This window comes from Ranitomeya imitator, chromosome 2 (assembly GCF_032444005.1).
Source record: "Ranitomeya imitator isolate aRanImi1 chromosome 2, aRanImi1.pri, whole genome shotgun sequence".
NCBI classification, from domain to species: Eukaryota; Metazoa; Chordata; class Amphibia; order Anura; family Dendrobatidae; genus Ranitomeya; species Ranitomeya imitator.
In genome coordinates, this window is record NC_091283.1 from 185,459,742 (window position 1) to 185,477,683 (window position 17,942).

Sequence of the window (17,942 nt, forward strand, 5' to 3'; positions counted from 1 at the left end):
AAAATGTTTTCGCAAATTGGTGTAAAAACACATTATTTAAAATGCTGCACAGAGACACAGATTCTTCGTCCTCAGTACTGCCTTTCTACATGTTGGCATTATGCACCCATGGGCTCCATGACAGACGTCAATCCCTTGGCATCCTGCTTTACAAAAGAGCTAAATCTTTTAATATTTTATCTAAATTGTCTGTGTAGAATCGAAAATGAAGATTGTTGAAATACGTGCCAGTGTGCATGCTAATGTCTGAGGACGGCACCGGGGGCATCAGGGCCCCAATAACTGCAAGGACGGGATGGCAGCCACCAAATCATTCCTATACACGGTAGATCAAGATTCATCACCATCATTTCTTATATCGAAATTACATATCAGGGCAGCCCCTTTAATAAATGTACTTTTAATTAACTCAGGGACATCCGTCTTACATTCATGAAAGCCATAAATGCTTAAATGACTTGGCCCCAAAATAGTTATGGGTAGAGGATAAATAGTAGAGACCTCGCCCCGGAAACTCATTCCTGCCATCCACACCGCAAGATTCAATGTCATGTAAAAATTGGCGCTTTAGGTAACAAGGTAGAAAAATTATATGCCCCCATAACACAGAAAAGTATCAACAAAACAGGGGGTGGGTCACCCCAAATTCTACCAGCAAGGAGAATCGCATGAGAAGTCTGGATATGCAGTATGGAGCCCCCCTACAGCAGCAGTGTGGAGCCCCCCTACAGCAGCAGTGTGGAGCCCCCCTACAACAGCAGTGTGGAGCCCCCCTACAGCAGCAGTGTGGAGCCCCCCTACAGCAGCAGTATGGAGCCCCCCTACAGCAGCAGTGTGGAGCCCCCCTACAGCAGCAGTGTGGAGCCCCCCTACAACAGCAGTGTGGAGCCCCCCTACAGCAGCAGTGTGGAGCCCCCCTACAACAGCAGTGTGGAGCCCCCCTACAACAGCAGTGTGGAGCCCCCCTACAACAGCAGTGTGGAGTCCCCCTACAACAGCAGTGTGGAGCCCCCCTACAACAGCAGTGTGGAGTCCCCCTACAACAGCAGTGTGGAGCCCCCCTACAACAGCAGTGTGGAGTCCCCCTACAACAGCAGTGTGGAGATCCCCTACAACAGCAGTGTGGAGATCCCCTACAACAGCAGTGTGGAGATCCCCTACAACAGCAGTGTGGAGATCCCCTACAACAGCAGTGTGGAGTCCCCCTACAACAGCAGTCTGGAGATCCCCTACAACAGCAGTGTGGAGATCCCCTACAACAGCAGTGTGGAGATCTCCTACAACAGCAGTGTGGAGCCCCCCTACAACAGCAGTGTGGAGATCCCCTACAACAGCAGTGTGGAGATCCCCTACAACAGCAGTGTGGAGTCCCCCTACAACAGCAGTGTGGAGCCCCCTACAACAGCAGTGTGGAGATCCCCTACAACAGCAGTGTGGAGCCCCCCTACAACAGCAGTGTGGAGTCACCCTACAACAGCAGTCTGGAGATCCCCTACAACAGCAGTGTGGAGCCCCCCCAACAACAGTAGTGTGGAGCCCCCTACAACAGCAGTGTGGAGATCCCCTACAACAGCAGTGTGGAGCCCCCCTACAGCAGCAGTCTGGAGCCCCCCTACAACAGTAGTGTGGAGCCCCCTACAACAGCAGTGTGGAGTCCTCCTACAACAGCAGTCGGGAGATCCCCTACAACAGTAGTGTGGAGTCCCCCTACAACAGCAGTCTGGAGATCCCCTACAACAGCAGTCTGGAGATCCCCTACAACAGTAGTGTGGAGCCCCCCTACAGCAGTGTGGAGTCCCCTACAACAGCAGTGTGGAGTCCCCTACAACAGCAGTGTGGAGCCCCCTACAACAGCAGTGTGGAGTCCCCTACAACAGCAGTCTGGAGATCCCCTACAACAGCAGTGTGGAGCCCCCTACAACAGCAGTGTGGAGTCCCCCTACAACAGCATGTGGAGCCCCCTACAACAGCAGTGTGGAGTCCCCCTACAACAGCAGTGTGGAGCCCCCCTACAACAGCAGTGTGGAGCCCCCTACAACAGCAGTGTGGAGCCCCCTACAACAGCAGTGTGGAGTCCCCCTACAACAGCAGTGTGGAGCCCCCCTACAACAGCAGTGTGGGGCCCCCCTACAACAGCAGTGTGGAGCCCCCTAAAACAGCAGTGTGGAGATCCACTACAACAGCAGTCTGGAGATCCCCTACAACAGCAGTGTGGAGCCCCCCTACAACAGCAGTGCGGAGCCCCCCTACAACAGCATAAGTGTGGAGCCCCCCTACAACAGCAGTGTGGAGCCCCCCTACAACAGCATAAGTGTGGAGCCCCCCTACAACAGCAGTGTGGAGCCCCCTATAACCATGGTGTGGTGTGTTCAGTGCAGCCATGGTGGATTATTCCAAGGCTCTATGTGATCAGTCACACAGAATATTGGGGCACACGGCAGCGGACGGACCCCCCGAGAGCCGCATACAACGAACCTTTCCATTAGGTTCGGCCCCTTTCACACATCAGTCTTTTGCCATCAGTCACAATCTGTCGAATTTCTTTTTAAAAACGCATCCGTCGCAGATTGTCAAAAACTGATGCAACGGATCCGTTTTTTCGCTGGAGCAGACTAGCTGATAGTAAAAAAAAAAAAAATCGGAATCCGTCGCTGTCCATTTTTTTTAACATACACAAAATACGTTATTTTGTCCGTTGTCTCCGGCCGCAGAACAAACAATTTTCGACGGATCCGGCGAACGATGGATGAAACGTGAGGCCGTCCATCGCAATACGTCGCTTCGCTGGATTGAGACTGACGGCAAAAGACTGATGTGTGAACGGGGCCTTACATTAGGTAACATGCGGCCCGAGGCTCGGCGGAGGCTGCGGCACAGAGCGTGCGGAGCGCCCCGGTACAGCTGCGGAGTGACTCACAGCCTCCATTACCATGGAGGAGGGGCAACTACTCTGGATGGAGCCTCGTCTTTACCAGCGACAGTCTCCAAGGCAACGGTGCAGCAGAACAGCAGCGCAATATGGAAGGGTGAAAGATGGTGGTCTACCCTGTGTATTAAGTGTCCTGGTGATCAGATTCCTCATGGGGGGGGGGGGGGACCGGTGATAATCAGGGCCGAAACTATTTGGACAAACAGTTGGGGTGAGATGGAGCGATCCAGACAGCCAACACTGCAGCACGTCAAGAGAGATGGAGCATATTAAAGGGGTGGTCTTTCTCTTAGTGCAGGTATCTAGGGCAATTTTGCAATTGGGTTTCATTAAAAAAGGTGGCACCGTTTGGCTTTTACAGGCTTTTTTCTTGCAAATTAAACTATGATGTGGTCTGTGGTCATACATCAGCTGAGAGGAGCTCTGAAAAAGACAGATAAGGGAGTAGCCAACTCTGCTGTCAGAAGGAGCTCGCTGATGGATCCTCAGTTAACTCATTCTGCAACCAGGCAGCACAACACGGAGGAAATAGAAGGGAAATGGTGCTAAATCCTTAATAAAGCCCAACCAACGACAGAAATTATTTGCCAAAATACTCCCTGGAACTCCCTGACAGGTTACAATGTTTATAATGCTGCACAGAATAGAGCCTTGGAATTTAGGTAAAAGGAAAAAAAAAAAGTGAAAAACCCCTTTAATTCCCCATCAAAACTGCAGAGATTAGCAGAGTGCCCAGGGGACGGGTACAGTAACCCTAATCCTTGGCTTCCACACCATGAGATTCACATAGTGCACTAAACAAATCTGCGGAGCATAAAGAGGCAGTAAACTGTACGGCGACTGCGCAGAAGAAGCGCTGCACATGCGGCTACATTACAGGCATACGTATGGGACAGGCAATCCATGAAGCTGTGCGAGGAATGTACAGGGTCAGGTGTAGGACCACTGCTGACCCGGGTTAGGACCCCCACCCTGCGCTAGGGAGTCCTGGACACGTAGGTGGATGACACCCTCCATGACTGATCAGGTAGGCATGTATCACAAGAATTCTTATTAAAGGCAAAGTGGCTATACAGTGCATGTATAGAAAACCTGCACACCATGAAATGATACAGTGACTAGCCTTAAAGGGGTACTCCACCTATACCACGTTATCACTTATCCGCGGTACCATAGTGATGTGATGGAAGGTAGCAGCAGCAGGGCGCATGCGCAACCCCAGGCAATTTCAATGGGGTATGTGGGGGTCTCAGGGCAGACGCTCGCTCACCAACCCCACCATTTCTCATCGATTGGTGACAACTTAGAACTAGACTACCTTAAAGGGGTTGTCAACCTTGGGGACATTTTTTTTTTTTTTTTTTTTACTTAAATGCATGTATTTAGGGTTAAAAATAATTTTTGCAATTGTGCTTCATTAAAAATGTTCCATTGTCTTGTTTTTACATGCGTCTGTTCACCAGCACATTCAACTTTGACGTGGCCTGTGATTGCAAACCAGCAGAGGGGAGCTCAGCGAAAACAGGCACTCCCTGCCAAACCGTCATGGTGAGCTCACTGACCGATTCTCAGCTAACTCACTCTGCAGCCATGAACAGACCGTGCAGCAGAGAGCATGTGATGAGGTCGCAAAAGTTAATTTTTAGCTTAAAATATATGCATTAAAAAAAATAAATAAATAATGTCTCCAAATGGTCGATGATCCCTTTTAAAGAGGTTGCCTGGGTGAGACAATTTGGAAATGCTCCTAATAAACCCCTACTAGTATTCATTAATTAACAAAGGTGCTCCGATCTCCAAATATAAGTGTTCATCCCATCAGTCCCAATTCTGGCTGGGGTTTGTCATTAATGATAATGGTGAAGGGGGCTGGCTGGTTTATTCCAAAAGCCAAGCCAGCTCCTTTTCAACCATGGCCAATGCAAAAGAGAAATGGGAACACAACCGCACCAATATCTGAGAAAAGGATTAGCTTAGATAAAAAAAAAAAAAAAAAAAAATTAATGTACATATTTTCTTTTTATATTCAGAACATTTTTTTCTTTAAAGTGAATCTGTCAGCAGGTTTCTGCTATGTAATCTGATATCAGCATGATGTAGGGGCAGAGATCCTGATTCCATTGAAGTAACACTTCCTAGGCGGTTTTAATAAAATCAGTTTTATCAGCAGCAGATTATCACTACCTGACTAGGTTTCTCGTGCCTCCTAGTCCAACTCCACCTCTGATTGGCAGCTGATTGTACACAGAGAGCAGCCAATCAGTGGTGTGGGCGGGGTTATACAGGGCTCAGCATTATGAGCACTGCTAGATCTGCAGCAGAGAACTGGGACTGTATCAAAATGACAGCAAGCAACCCAGCATGTGACACATCGCTGGAATCAGGGTCTCAGCCCCTACATCATGCTGCTTGCAAAAACTTGCTGACAGATTTCCTTTAGGTAGAAAACTTATTTAAAAGGGACCGGAGTATAAAAACACAATACCCATCCCTATCATATTTATGGGGACTACTCACATTTTTCAGTGTGAACAGGCCATTTTCCAGCCTCCTCCCTCTAGCACAGCGGGATGTGAAGCACCATCACTGTGATCTACACTCCAGCCATCCGATCAGCTCCTGAATACACTGCCCCCTTACTGCACGTCACGGCCCACCAGAGTCAGCCGTCATTTCCTTCCATTCTTACACCCAGGCTTTTTGATTGACAGGCGATAGGGGGGGCTACCAACCTCCAGACAGTCAATTACCAGCGCACTAATGGCTCTCGTGCCTTCATTTGTCTCCTGCCATTTCTTCCTTATTAAAGCAATGCCAGAGAGACTGGGCACAGCAGCGGGTAGCCGGAGGGTGCGGGGAGGGGGCCGAGCAAACGCCAAATTAGCGAGCGGCTATACACATATAAGGGGGCTCGGAACATGGAGTCAAGCACATTTACTAATTTATTTCTTAGCGTCTGAACGAAAAAAAAAAGTGCAAAGGACCTTGGTAATAACCAGCTCGGCCCACAAGGACGCTGGCGACAATGACGGCTGGCGGATATGAAAGATACTCGCGAGAACAAGAAGTCAGTCTGTCGTGAACCTGAACATCGCCAGAGAATTTCATAGGGAGGAAGCAAAAAGATTCCTCAACCCAACAGGTCGCAACGTTTTGCCTAAAGATGCCCTTGGAATAAAAGGCGCTGACATTTGCCCATCTGCTACCAATGCGATCCGTGTCTGCGGAGGACGCCGGCAGCCATTCCTGACCTTCATGTATTACACATTCAGATGACTGTACGCCTGCACATACCTGCCAACGACAGGTTAATTAAAGAACATGTGCACGGGAGTTGAGCAGCTTTGGACAACCCCTTTAAAGATTTGGGACTTGACATGGTTCCAGAAACCAAAAATGGCAACCGAAAGTGCTGATTTCCAATGATTGGGAGGGTTCGTCTTAGGACAAGTCCACACAGTCATTTTGGTGACTTTTCAGGGCAGAAGCTCTTCAAATCCTCCTCCAAATCTCAAAACTCTTCAAAAACTTGAAGGTTCTGCTCCGTTTCCTCTCCCAAAAAAAAACAAAAAACACAAAACTCCACAAAAAGACTGTGTGTAGGTAGTGAGTGGCTATGTGCCCACAGAATCTTGTTGCTGAGTTTTTGGAGTGGAAACTCCAGGTTTTTGAAAAGTTTGGAGATTTGGAGAGTTTCCGCTCCAAAACCTCCTAGTGCATGTCGTGAGTTTCTGCTCCAAAAACTCAGCAAAAGATGTGCACATAGCATTAAAGTGGTTTTGGCTTCTATCGGGCAGTGCTTTTACAGTAATGAAATCAGATCGTACTCACCTTGTTGAACTCCGTGATCGGCTGCAGCGGTGACATCACTGCTGCAGCCGATACACAGACAAATGAGCCATGGGGGAGAGCTGGGGAAGGGGAATACTAGCGGATTTTATTACTTTAATACTTGGTCGGCGCATAAAAGCCAAACACCTGCAAGTGAAAAACACTTTTCAAATATATTAGAACTAAGTTTTTGGAAGAGTTTTTGGAGAAGTTTTTGGAGCGTAAACTTTGCAAATCCACCACAAAAATCTGAGTTTCTGCTCAGTTTCTGCTCCAAAAACTAAGCAAAAGGACTGGCGATTTAGCACTAGAGATCCCAGTATCCCTAGTGATAAGGCGCATCCACGCAAGATCAAAGAAAGAAAGAAATTGCTGTGAATCTGCAGCAAAATCCACATATTTATGTCCCTATGAATTAAAAAGGGTGAACCACGGTGTGAGAATTGGAACATTAAATCCTCATTTTGTTGGTCATTATGGACTATTTATGTCCGCGCTATGGAGGGTAGGATTCAGCGATTCCACATGACGCGGGTGACAGCGGTCATCCGTAAACCCTATATTCCCCAGGGACTGACAGCAATTCTGTCCATTTCAAGGGCATCATTAGTGGTAATTACCGATCCCATACCGCAATAATCAACCAAGTGCTACAATTAACTCAGCAAGCAGCTTATCATAAGAACGCCGACACTGCCAGGAAGAGTTAGTTTTGTGGGGTTTTTTGGGCATACGAAAAAAAGAAATAATAATTCTGCAGAAATTCTCTTTGTTTTAAATAAAATGGAATACAGCATTGTTCTGCTACAAAAGGAAGAAAACAGTGTGAACCCCTGTACTGGAGGCAGCTACCTATAAAGCCAATCCGTCACCAGGATTCAGAATACAGGCTGCATACGTTACTGATTAGATGACTTGCACCTGATGAGGCAGGTGTACATTCTTTGAAAATCCATGTTAGAATAGCTGAGTTATCGTTTACCCTTCGCCCACCGATCCTGAATGAGAACCTCAGTGTCCCTCCTCCCTGCAGCAGCTGATTCTCCATCCATCCATCCCAACTAAGAGCACCTCAGTGTCCCTCCTCCCTGCAGCAGCTGATTCTCCATCCCAACAGAGAGCTCCTCAGTGTCCCTCCTCCCTGCTGCAGCTGATTCTCCATCCCAACTGAGAGCTCCTCAGTGTCCCTCCTCCCTGCTGCAGCTGATTCTCCATCCCAAATGAGAGCTCCTCAGTGTCCCTCCTCCCCGCTGCAGCTGATTCTCCATCCATCCCAACTAAGAGCTCCTCAGCGTCCCTCCTCCCTGCAGCAGCTGATTCTCCATCCATCCATCCCAACAGAGAGCTCCTCAGTGTCCCTCCTCCCTGCTGCAGCTGATTCTCCATCCCAACAGAGCTCCTCAGTGTCCCTCCTCCCTGCTGCAGCTGATTCTCCATCCATCTATCCGAACTAAGAGCTCCTCAGTGTCCCTCCTCCATGCTGCAGCTGATTCTTCATCCCAACTGAGAGCTCCTCAGTGTTCCTCCTCCCTGCTGCAGCTGATGCTCCATCCCATCTGAGAGTTCCTCAGTGTCCCTCCTCCCTGCTGCAGCTGATTCTCCATCCCAACAGAGCTCCTCGGTGTCCCTCCTCTCTGCTGCAGCTGATTAACCCTCTGTTCATCCATCCTAATTGACACCTCCTCAGTGTCCTTCCTCCCCACTGATGCTGCTTTTGATTTTTTTAGTCTATCCAAACTGACACCTCCTCAGTGTCCCTCCTCCCAGCTGCTGCTGGAAAATCCATCTATCCCGATAGCTCCTTAGTGTCACTCCTCCCTGCTGCTGTCAAATCTCCATCGATCTATCCCGATAGCTCCTGTGTCCCTCCCACCCACTGCATCTGATTCTACACCCATCTACCCCGACAGCTCCTCAGTGTCCCTCCTCCCTGCCGCTGAATCTGAGCACCTATCCCAATTTAAAGGTTCTCAGTGTCCCTCATCCCTGCTGAGACCTCACAGTGCTCAGTACAAGATTCAGCTGTCAGTCACACTGTCAGTGGAAACTGAATACACTGACTCCTGAACGATTTCATAATATAGCCGAGTTTTAAAGTTGCATCTTAATATCAAGATTGATCAGCCATTCTGATGTGGACTTTCAAAGTAAATATACCGGTATCATCAAGTCTAAGATCTATTTAACAATGTATGCAGATCTGATTGTGAAATGCGTTGACAGATCAGCTTTGAGTCCATGTGTGACCCATAGAAAAGCTCTGACTAGGATTTTCAGCCGATGTCTCCTCCAAGTGCAGACAGCCCTTCCCGGATCAGTACCATGTTCTGCACCTTTGAGGAGCAGGAACCTGTATAAGTTGTGTACTGAGAGTGTTTCCTCCTGTTGGAAGAGATCTAGGTTCTTCTATATGTCAGGTCCTCAGAGTAGCTACCTCTAGGTGGCACTAGAGAGACATTTCTATGTCATGGAGCACCAGTCTGTATGTGTTTTCCCCATGGTACATTGCTTGTGAGATTCCATAGCAGATGGTTTTCTTTAATGCGAACTAGCACCCCCTCAAGTGAGTGATTGTAAAAAGAATGTGATCAAGGGGAAATCTTGTCCAGAGCTAAAACTAAAAGATGCAACTCTGATTGCCTGCAGCCACCACAAGGGGGAGCGTCATGCTTACCTTCTCCACCCTGAGTTCACTGATAAACCAGTATGCTTCCCATAGGAGCTGTGAACATGTTAATTAAAGGGTTATTCTTCATCTTCAGTGATAGATATTGTCAGATAGGACATATAAAAACAAGCACTTTTGCAATTTACCGCTTGTTAAAATTTGCAACCGTTCTTCAGATATTAACACTTGTTTAAAGCTCGTTACCTAGGAGACCGACCACTGCTGCTGTCTAGCTTGCAGAGTACTGTGATGAGGCTGGCCATGATTAGGAGGTAGCAGTGCACTCCAGCGATCCTGGCCAGCTTCAAAACAGTGCTCACAAGCTTAATAAAAAAAAGCACTTGCACATGTTCTGTTGTCTAGCAGAGGTGGTCGGTCTCCAAGGAAACGGGCTTTAAACAAAAGTCTTAATATCTCAAGAACGACAGAATTTTAACAAGCAGTAAATTACAAAATGGCTTATAATTACAAGCTCTATCTAAAAAATATCAGTTTTTGAAGATGGAAATAAACCCTTTAAATCTTTGGCTAGGTATGGGGCTTTGGTATTCTGTAGCAGGAAAAAAGCAAGGAGCACCAATATTTTGAAAAATATACATTTCACATAAAAAAAAAGGATCCACATGAATCAAAATCCCTAATCTGATACTTTTTGGGCGCATGGAGCTGGGAATACAGATTTGCCTTAAATCATAGTTCCATTTTTGGAAATGTCTCCAAGTAATTTTTTTTCTCGTAGTAGAAAAAAAAAAAAAGGCGCGGAGCAACATCTGAAAATAGCTGCAAAACTAACAAGTCTGGTCTAAATCGAGCGGGTGAAAAGGACCGATTTAACGGTGAGATGACGTGCGAACAAAAGATTGCAATCTGCACAGTATTGCGGCATTACGTCGGGAAACTGGTGGAAGCGGAGCAAACGCTACAGCAGCGCCTTAGGACAACACTTCCTGGCACGCGGGTGTCCACACATACAAAGAAAAATGGTATCTAAACCCAAGGGGACGGCCGCACATCGCTAGGACCCTTACACGCCAACCACCGGAGGGCAAGAATCAGGCGCCAGACTATGGAGAGCTGTGGGAGGGGAGAAATCTTACACCGCAGCCCAAACCAAGTATCACTGCACTCCCAGCACGGATAGGATGGGTAATCACACCAATTATAGGGAATGGAAACTCACCTCACCGTCCTGGAGTTCTCGCCGTCAGACCTGAAACACAGAAAACCAGGAATCAGTACATGAGAGTCTAGAAATATCGGGCACAGACGCCATAGCCAGTACAGTAAAGAGCACCCGTCCACTTCTCGGATATGAGCAAATCCCTTTATTGGGGGATTTGTCTTCATTCCTGTAAAAAAAAAAAAAAACACATGCACGTGGCTTCCAAATCCTGGCCTTCCCCATTTGCCCGCCATTGATACCAGGACGTACCCATGTGGAGCACAGCTGATGGCAGTGATGGTTGGATCCGGTCTCCTCCTCTGAGTGTTGCGCTGATCACAATAATTTTCTGCAGCAGCTGATCCCCAACATTAGCGACACAGGCGCTGACCCATCACTGCCATCATCTGTCCTCCACATGAGTACCTTCTAATAATAATGCTGCAATAGGCAGGTAAATAGACGGGTGCGGGGGAGCCACTTATATGCATTTGTTTTGGGTTTTTTTAGGAATGAAAATAACTCCCCCCAATGAAGCGCTTTGCCATGTTTCAGAAACTTTGTGCAGGACCAAAGAAAAAAAAAAAAAGTTTGGCAACTCTTTAAAGGGAAATTATCAGCAGGTTGTCCGCTATATAATCTGATAGCATCACAATGACGGGGCAGAAACCCCGATTCCAGGGATGAGTCACTTATATGGCTGAGAGCTGTAGTTTCAATACAGTGTTTCTTTTCACTGCAGGACTAGCTGTCCTGTGCCAGGCAGTCCAGCTGATGGGTGTAACCCCGCCCCCCACTACTGATTGGCTGCTTGCTGACAATGTACACAAAGCAGCCAGTGACAGAACCCCAGCACAGAGGAGAACAGAGCCTTGGTATCAGAGGCGCCTGCTTTGGTTAACCTGACTTACTCATATGAACTGCTGACATGTAATATTACAGATTCTAGGGTAGAATGTTGCCCTTGAAAGCAGACGTTCAACAGGCGATCGATGACCCTGAACCGCGCTACAGTACCCCTGCACAGCGGGTGGCACCTTTATAATCAGGGGTCACACCCTCCACTAGTCAAAGTGTTCTTGAAGAAAATGTAATAGAAAATTTAAGAAGAACGTCTACAGACAGAAGCAGTGCCACGTGAATGTGCCCATTGTCCATGCCAAATACTCATGGACAATATTTCTACTTTGGCCACTGCAGTGGCGGCAACATGGGTGTGATCTGAGTGGTTACTACAGGCGCTGTGCGGCCATACGGGTGTGATCTGAATGGTTACTACAGGGAGCTGTGTGGCCGTACGGGTGTGATCTGAATGGTTACTAAAGGGTGTTGTGCGGCCATACAGGTGTGATCTGACTGGTTACTACAGGGTGTTGTGCGGCCATATGGGTGTGATTGGTTACTACAGGGCGCTGTGCAGCCATACGGGTGTGATCTGAATGGTTACTACAGGCGCTGTGCGGCCATACGGGTGTGATCTGAATGGTTACTACAGGGTGTTGTGTGGCCATACGGGTGTGATCTGAATGGTTACTACAGGACGCTGTGCGGCCATACGGGTGTGATCTGAATGGTTACCACAGGCGCTGTGCGGCCATAAGGGTGTGATCTGAATGGTTACTACAGGGCGCTGTGCGGCCATAAGGGTGTGATCTGAATGGTTACTACAGGGCGCTGTGCGGCCATAAGGGTGTGATCTGAATGGTTACTACAGGTGCTGTGCGGCCATACAGGTGTGATCTGAATGGTTACTACAGGGAGCTCTGCGGCCATACGGGTGTGATCTAAATGGTTACTACAGGGAGCTGTGCGGCCATACGGGTGTGATCTGAATGGTTACTACAGGGCTCTGTGCGGCCATATGGGTGTGATCTGAATGGTTACTACAGGGCGTTGTGCGGCCATACAGGTGTTACTACAGGGTGTTGTGCGGCCATATGGGTGTGATGATTGGTTACTACAGGGTGTTGTGTGGCTATATGGGTGATCTGAATGGTTACTACAGGGCGTTGTGCGGCCATACAGGTGTTACTACAGGGTGTTGTGCGGCCATACGGGTGTGATGATTGGTTACTACAGGGTGTTGTGCGGCCATATGGGTGATCTGAATGGTTACTACAGGGCGCTGTGCGGCCATACGGGTGTGATCTGAATGGTTACTACAGGCGCTGTGCGGCCATACGGGTGTGATCTGAATGGTTACTACAGGGCGCTGTGCGGCCATACGGGTGTGATCTGAATGGTTACTACAGGCGCTGTGCGGCCATACGGGTGTGATCTAAATGGTTACTACAGGGCGCTGTGCGGCCATACGGGTGTGATCTGAATGGTTACTACAGGCGCTGTGCGGCCATACGGGTGTGATCTGAATGGTTACTACAGGGAGCTCTGCGGCCATACGGGTGTGATCTAAATGGTTACTACAGGGAGCTGTGCGGCCATACGGGTGTGATCTGAATGGTTACTACAGGGCTCTGTGCGGCCATATGGGTGTGATCTGAATGGTTACTACAGGGCGTTGTGCGGCCATACAGGTGTTACTACAGGGTGTTGTGCGGCCATATGGGTGTGATGATTGGTTACTACAGGGTGTTGTGTGGCTATATGGGTGATCTGAATGGTTACTACAGGGCGTTGTGCGGCCATACAGGTGTTACTACAGGGTGTTGTGCGGCCATACGGGTGTGATGATTGGTTACTACAGGGTGTTGTGCGGCCATATGGGTGATCTGAATGGTTACTACAGGGCGCTGTGCGGCCATACGGGTGTGATCTGAATGGTTACTACAGGCGCTGTGCGGCCATACGGGTGTGATCTGAATGGTTACTACAGGGCGCTGTGCGGCCATACGGGTGTGATCTGAATGGTTACTACAGGCGCTGTGCGGCCATACGGGTGTGATCTAAATGGTTACTACAGGGCGCTGTGCGGCCATACGGGTGTGATCTGAATGGTTACTACAGGCGCTGTGCGGCCATACGGGTGTGATCTGAATGGTTACTACAGGGCGCTGTGCGGCCATACGGGTGTGATCTGAATGGTTACTACAGGCGCTGTGCGGCCATACGGGTGTGATCTAAATGGTTACTACAGGGCGCTGTGCGGCCATACGGGTGTGATCTGAATGGCTACTACAGGGCGCTGTGCGGCCATAAGGGTGTGATCTGAATGGTTACTACAGGCGCTGTGCGGCCATAAGGGTGTGATCTGAATGGTTACTACAGGGCGCTGTGCGGCCATAAGGGTGTGATCTGAATGGTTACTACAGGTGCTGTGCGGCCATACAGGTGTGATCTGAATGGTTACTACAGGGCGCTGTGCGGCCATACGGGTGTGATCTGAATGGTTACTACAGGGCGTTGTACACATTACTGGATAAGCCAGGGCATACCGCTAGTATCAGCCAGAAATCCTGACGTACAATGTTGCGGTCGCTTTCGCATCCTACCCTCATCCCGAGCCTTTCTGCCTGCCAATATCTCCAGGGAATATTGCCATAGCACTATCCACCACCGCTACCTATCCAAATTTTAGATGTGACCTTTCCTCATGCAAAGATGTGAATAGGGACGGGGTCATCTATGGGGAGCTTGGATTCCCCAACCATGAATGGAGACAAAAGAAGAGCGTGAGGAGATGGGCATCACTAGAGTAAAGCGCAGTCTAGAGAGATGTATTCATGCAGAGCTCTGTGCCCAGAGAAGAGGTGTGGGCGTTAAGACAGGCAAGCGACTCCTACTCCTGCAGCATGATAACAGCCATAAATATTCATAACTACAGCGCTCAGTACAGGAGGAGGGGGCCGCGGCACAGGATGCCAGCAGCCAGGGCGAAGGAAGGAAGGAAGGAAGGATGTATCTCCGCTGGGCCGCACAGCCCGGCCAACACTAGCCCAAACAATACAAGGCGTCAGCGTGAAAGTGGCCCAATACCAGAATACAAAATCCAAAGAAAGATCATAAAAGGTTTTCTCAACTTCGAAAAAGTGACATTTAGGCTACACAGAGATGGCGGCGTCGAGCTGTGACGGCACAGTCACAAAGCTTTAAAAAGGGTTAGACTTTTCAGTCACTAGCCAAACACTTCACTGAAGGTCGTACACGACTGCGACCTTCATGTAACTTGCTGGCGATTTAGAGGGGGTTTTTTTCCCGCTTAAAGTCACAGCTCTAAAACCAAGTCGCAGATAAAGACAAATTATTTTGGTTGCGCGACTTGTCTGAGCCACAGCCGGAGCATGAAGATAACCCATCCATATGTCCTACTCGGGGGTGTGGACATCGTATAGTTGCCCCTCCCCCGCGTCAAGCACTTTAAGACATGTTGAAATATATCAGTACAAAGAAAGCATTGCTAATATAATGGGTCACAATAACCACAAGTGTGATCGCGATTTTGTCTTTTTATATACACGGTACAGAGAAACGTACTGGGAAGATTTCCTACAAGAGTTGGGAGGTCGGACCCTGAAGTCGGGGGAGGCCGGGATCACAATCTCCATTATAGGTGATATATGGTGCTGAGGTCCGGGCTCTGTGCGGACGGCCATGTTCTTCCACCAATCTCCCCCTCATTGTCTGTATGGAGCTTGTGCACTGGGCGCAGTCATGGGGAACAGAACACTACTCCATCTGATGCTCGGCATTGTGCTTGGCGATATAAGGCTGTATGAAGCTACCTGGCCATGAAGCTCCCGGCGGGGGGCAGTGTTTGTGCGGATGGTAATACTAGAAGAGGTTTGGACTCTGCAGTTATGGGGTCAGCAGAGCGTTGGTGACTTTTCTGCCCTCTGCTCCTCAGCCCCCCACTCTAACATTACGGGGTCTTCACATGGCTGAGTTGCTGCGGTTGCTTTCTCTTCTCAACAATATCACTCACAGGTGATGGGGGAAGATTTAGGATGAAGATAAGTCCCAAACGGACTTGTTACCCGGGTGGCTCCTATTACAGGATACAGGACCACACTGGTATCAGTGAGCTCTGCACCACCGGCCATTCTGTCACGTTAGTGAAGGCAGACAGCATGGTGGGAGATCGGAGGTTATACACCAGGGGGGCAATGGGGCTGCATGTTATACACCGAAGGGTGCAGGATGCAATACACAAGGGGGCAATGGGGACTGATGTTATATATGGGGGGGGACAATGGAGCCAGATGTTATATATCGAAAGGGGCAGACTGCTATACACTGGGTGACAATGAGGCCAATGTTATACACGGGGGGGCTATGGGACTGAATTCGAGGCTTAAAGACATGGGGCCTAATTTTCTCCATATTTTGTACTTTTTTAGCTTTACTTCACTTTTTGTATTCTTTTATTTTTTACCTAAAAGAGTTTGATTAACCTGGAGGAGAATGTAAACTGACAACAGCCAAATCCTGATGATTGAGTCGCTCCTGTTCATATTATTAAGGCTGAGGAAAGCCCCCATTATTAAGGCTGAGGAAAGCCCCCCGGACGTGGTTCCCCTTTCAGCACGTAGTGTAGCTGTTTTCCATCCGTTCCCTGTAACGTAAAAAGCACCGATAATCTCCAGGATATGAAATCTATTTCTGCACCCGCCAGCGTGTCCAGGACAGAAACAAGGCGCGGAGAATGCAGAATTGTGCGCTCTGTTTTCTCGGAGGCGGATATTTTTGTCAAGCTCAAAAAAAAATGAAGAAGAAAATGTAATTATACATGGACAGAGGACATTCATAACAAGGCATGCCAAACCCAGCAAACACCGCCCGGCACATTATCAGCACAAATAGACTCTGCTTCACGGGGAGGAGAAATTATTTAATTACAAGATAATTTCTTGGTCCAGAGCCCCCACATCTCGCCGTGTGCAGTAGTTTGGTGCACAAACCCGCTACGTGCGACTGCCAAAATCTACAGCATGAATTAAAAATTAAAATCAGAACGGCGTAGCCAGAAGTTATCCCCTTCCCGAGTGCCGTAACGCTCTGCTATCTCCGGTGGTCCCATTAAAACTGAATGGAGAAATGACCACCGCTCCACTCACACGGGATTTCACAGAGCCCCCATTCAGCAGATCCCAGCAATCAGTAAGTTATAGTTAGGGGTTAACTCAAGTTTGAGAAAACCCAATTCTTAAAAGGATTGTCCACTTTTGACAACAGTCCTCCAGCCACCAATTCTTAGGTTAGTCCACCAATTTTAGGCGAGGGGCTCTCAACTGACTCAGCACCTGTGGCATTCAGCCATTTCATGGAACCATGGCACTCCCGTGAAAGAAAAGCCCAACTCATAGCTTGCAAAGTACACCCATATTTTCAGTAACGGGTGTAGCAGTGTACCTGGAATCTCAGCTTCGTACACCACTATAAACACGCTGCAGTGTCAACAATGGGGACGAGAGGAGGAGGGGACCGTTGGGAGTCGGACCCTCGCTAACACTTCTATCATAAGGCAGGTTCTTCCACATTGGTCAAAGGGGCATCCATTTAAATCAGGAATCACAGAGTTCCCCTGCCTCCTATTCCTTCCTGTACGCAGCACCCTACAGGAATCGACAGACAACAGCGTCCTCCAGAGGGAGAGGCTTTCTTTGCAGCAGCTCTTCCCGCTTGCTTATGGGGGGAGTCTAGATCAAGTACCACCCTCTCTCATCATATAAACCTCTTAAAGTGATACTCCAGACTAAAGAGAAAACCAAACGTTTGCACCTTGGGGTGCGTCATATCTAGTAGGCCTCTGTATCTGCATACACAAGTCTGAGATAACGGTTGTCATGACCCACCCAGAAACCAGGAGGCACAAGGGTGGGTCCCCAGATCATTGTGGCCACACCTGGCAACCACCTTTCATCTTTTCCCTGTGAGGAGCCCCCAGAGTACATCATTTGCCTCTCCAGTCTGTGGGCTCACACATCAGAAAGGCACATGTGCCAATCCAGAAGTTGCACAAAAAGTCAATTTTTACCCCCCTAATTTAGAGCCACCAGGTCTCCAACAAAAATTCTGTGCTCTCACTTTCTAACTAGTTTTATAAAGTTGAGCCATTTTTTTGCTCTTTTCTCCGCAGATTATTCTACAGGTCTATTTCTTTCCCGGCACAGTCTCATCATCTTTAAATACTGCGAGAGGAGCCACAGTTCCTCGGAGGCCCGGTGTGCCAAAAGTGTAACATGAAGGACGGTAATTAGAAATTGATGGCTCCATTATGTAACACACGGGAGATCCGTGCAACTTTCCTGAAGGAATTGTACTTCTGGCCGGTGGCAAGGTCCCAAGCTTTAGGGCAGACACGCTGGCACAGATCTGCCTAGCAGATGTCCATCTTGCCAGGTTGCAGGCAGGCTGCAGGATCAGACCACAAGCTGCCCGCGCGCCTCGTGCCCCGG

General features: G+C 48.6%; 1 protein-coding gene across 3 annotated transcripts in view; it reads right to left on the reverse strand.

Annotated features, from left to right (window-relative positions):
• IQSEC2 (IQ motif and Sec7 domain ArfGEF 2) overlaps positions 1 to 17,942 on the reverse strand; it is a 248,444-nt gene that overhangs the window by 122,692 nt on the left and 107,810 nt on the right. For all 3 annotated transcript variants that reach the window (XM_069748265.1, XM_069748263.1, XM_069748271.1), the window contains exon 3: positions 10,609 to 10,638. In XM_069748265.1, coding sequence (XP_069604366.1) covers positions 10,609 to 10,638 — 30 coding nt within the window. The remainder of the gene's footprint in view (positions 1 to 10,608; positions 10,639 to 17,942) is intronic.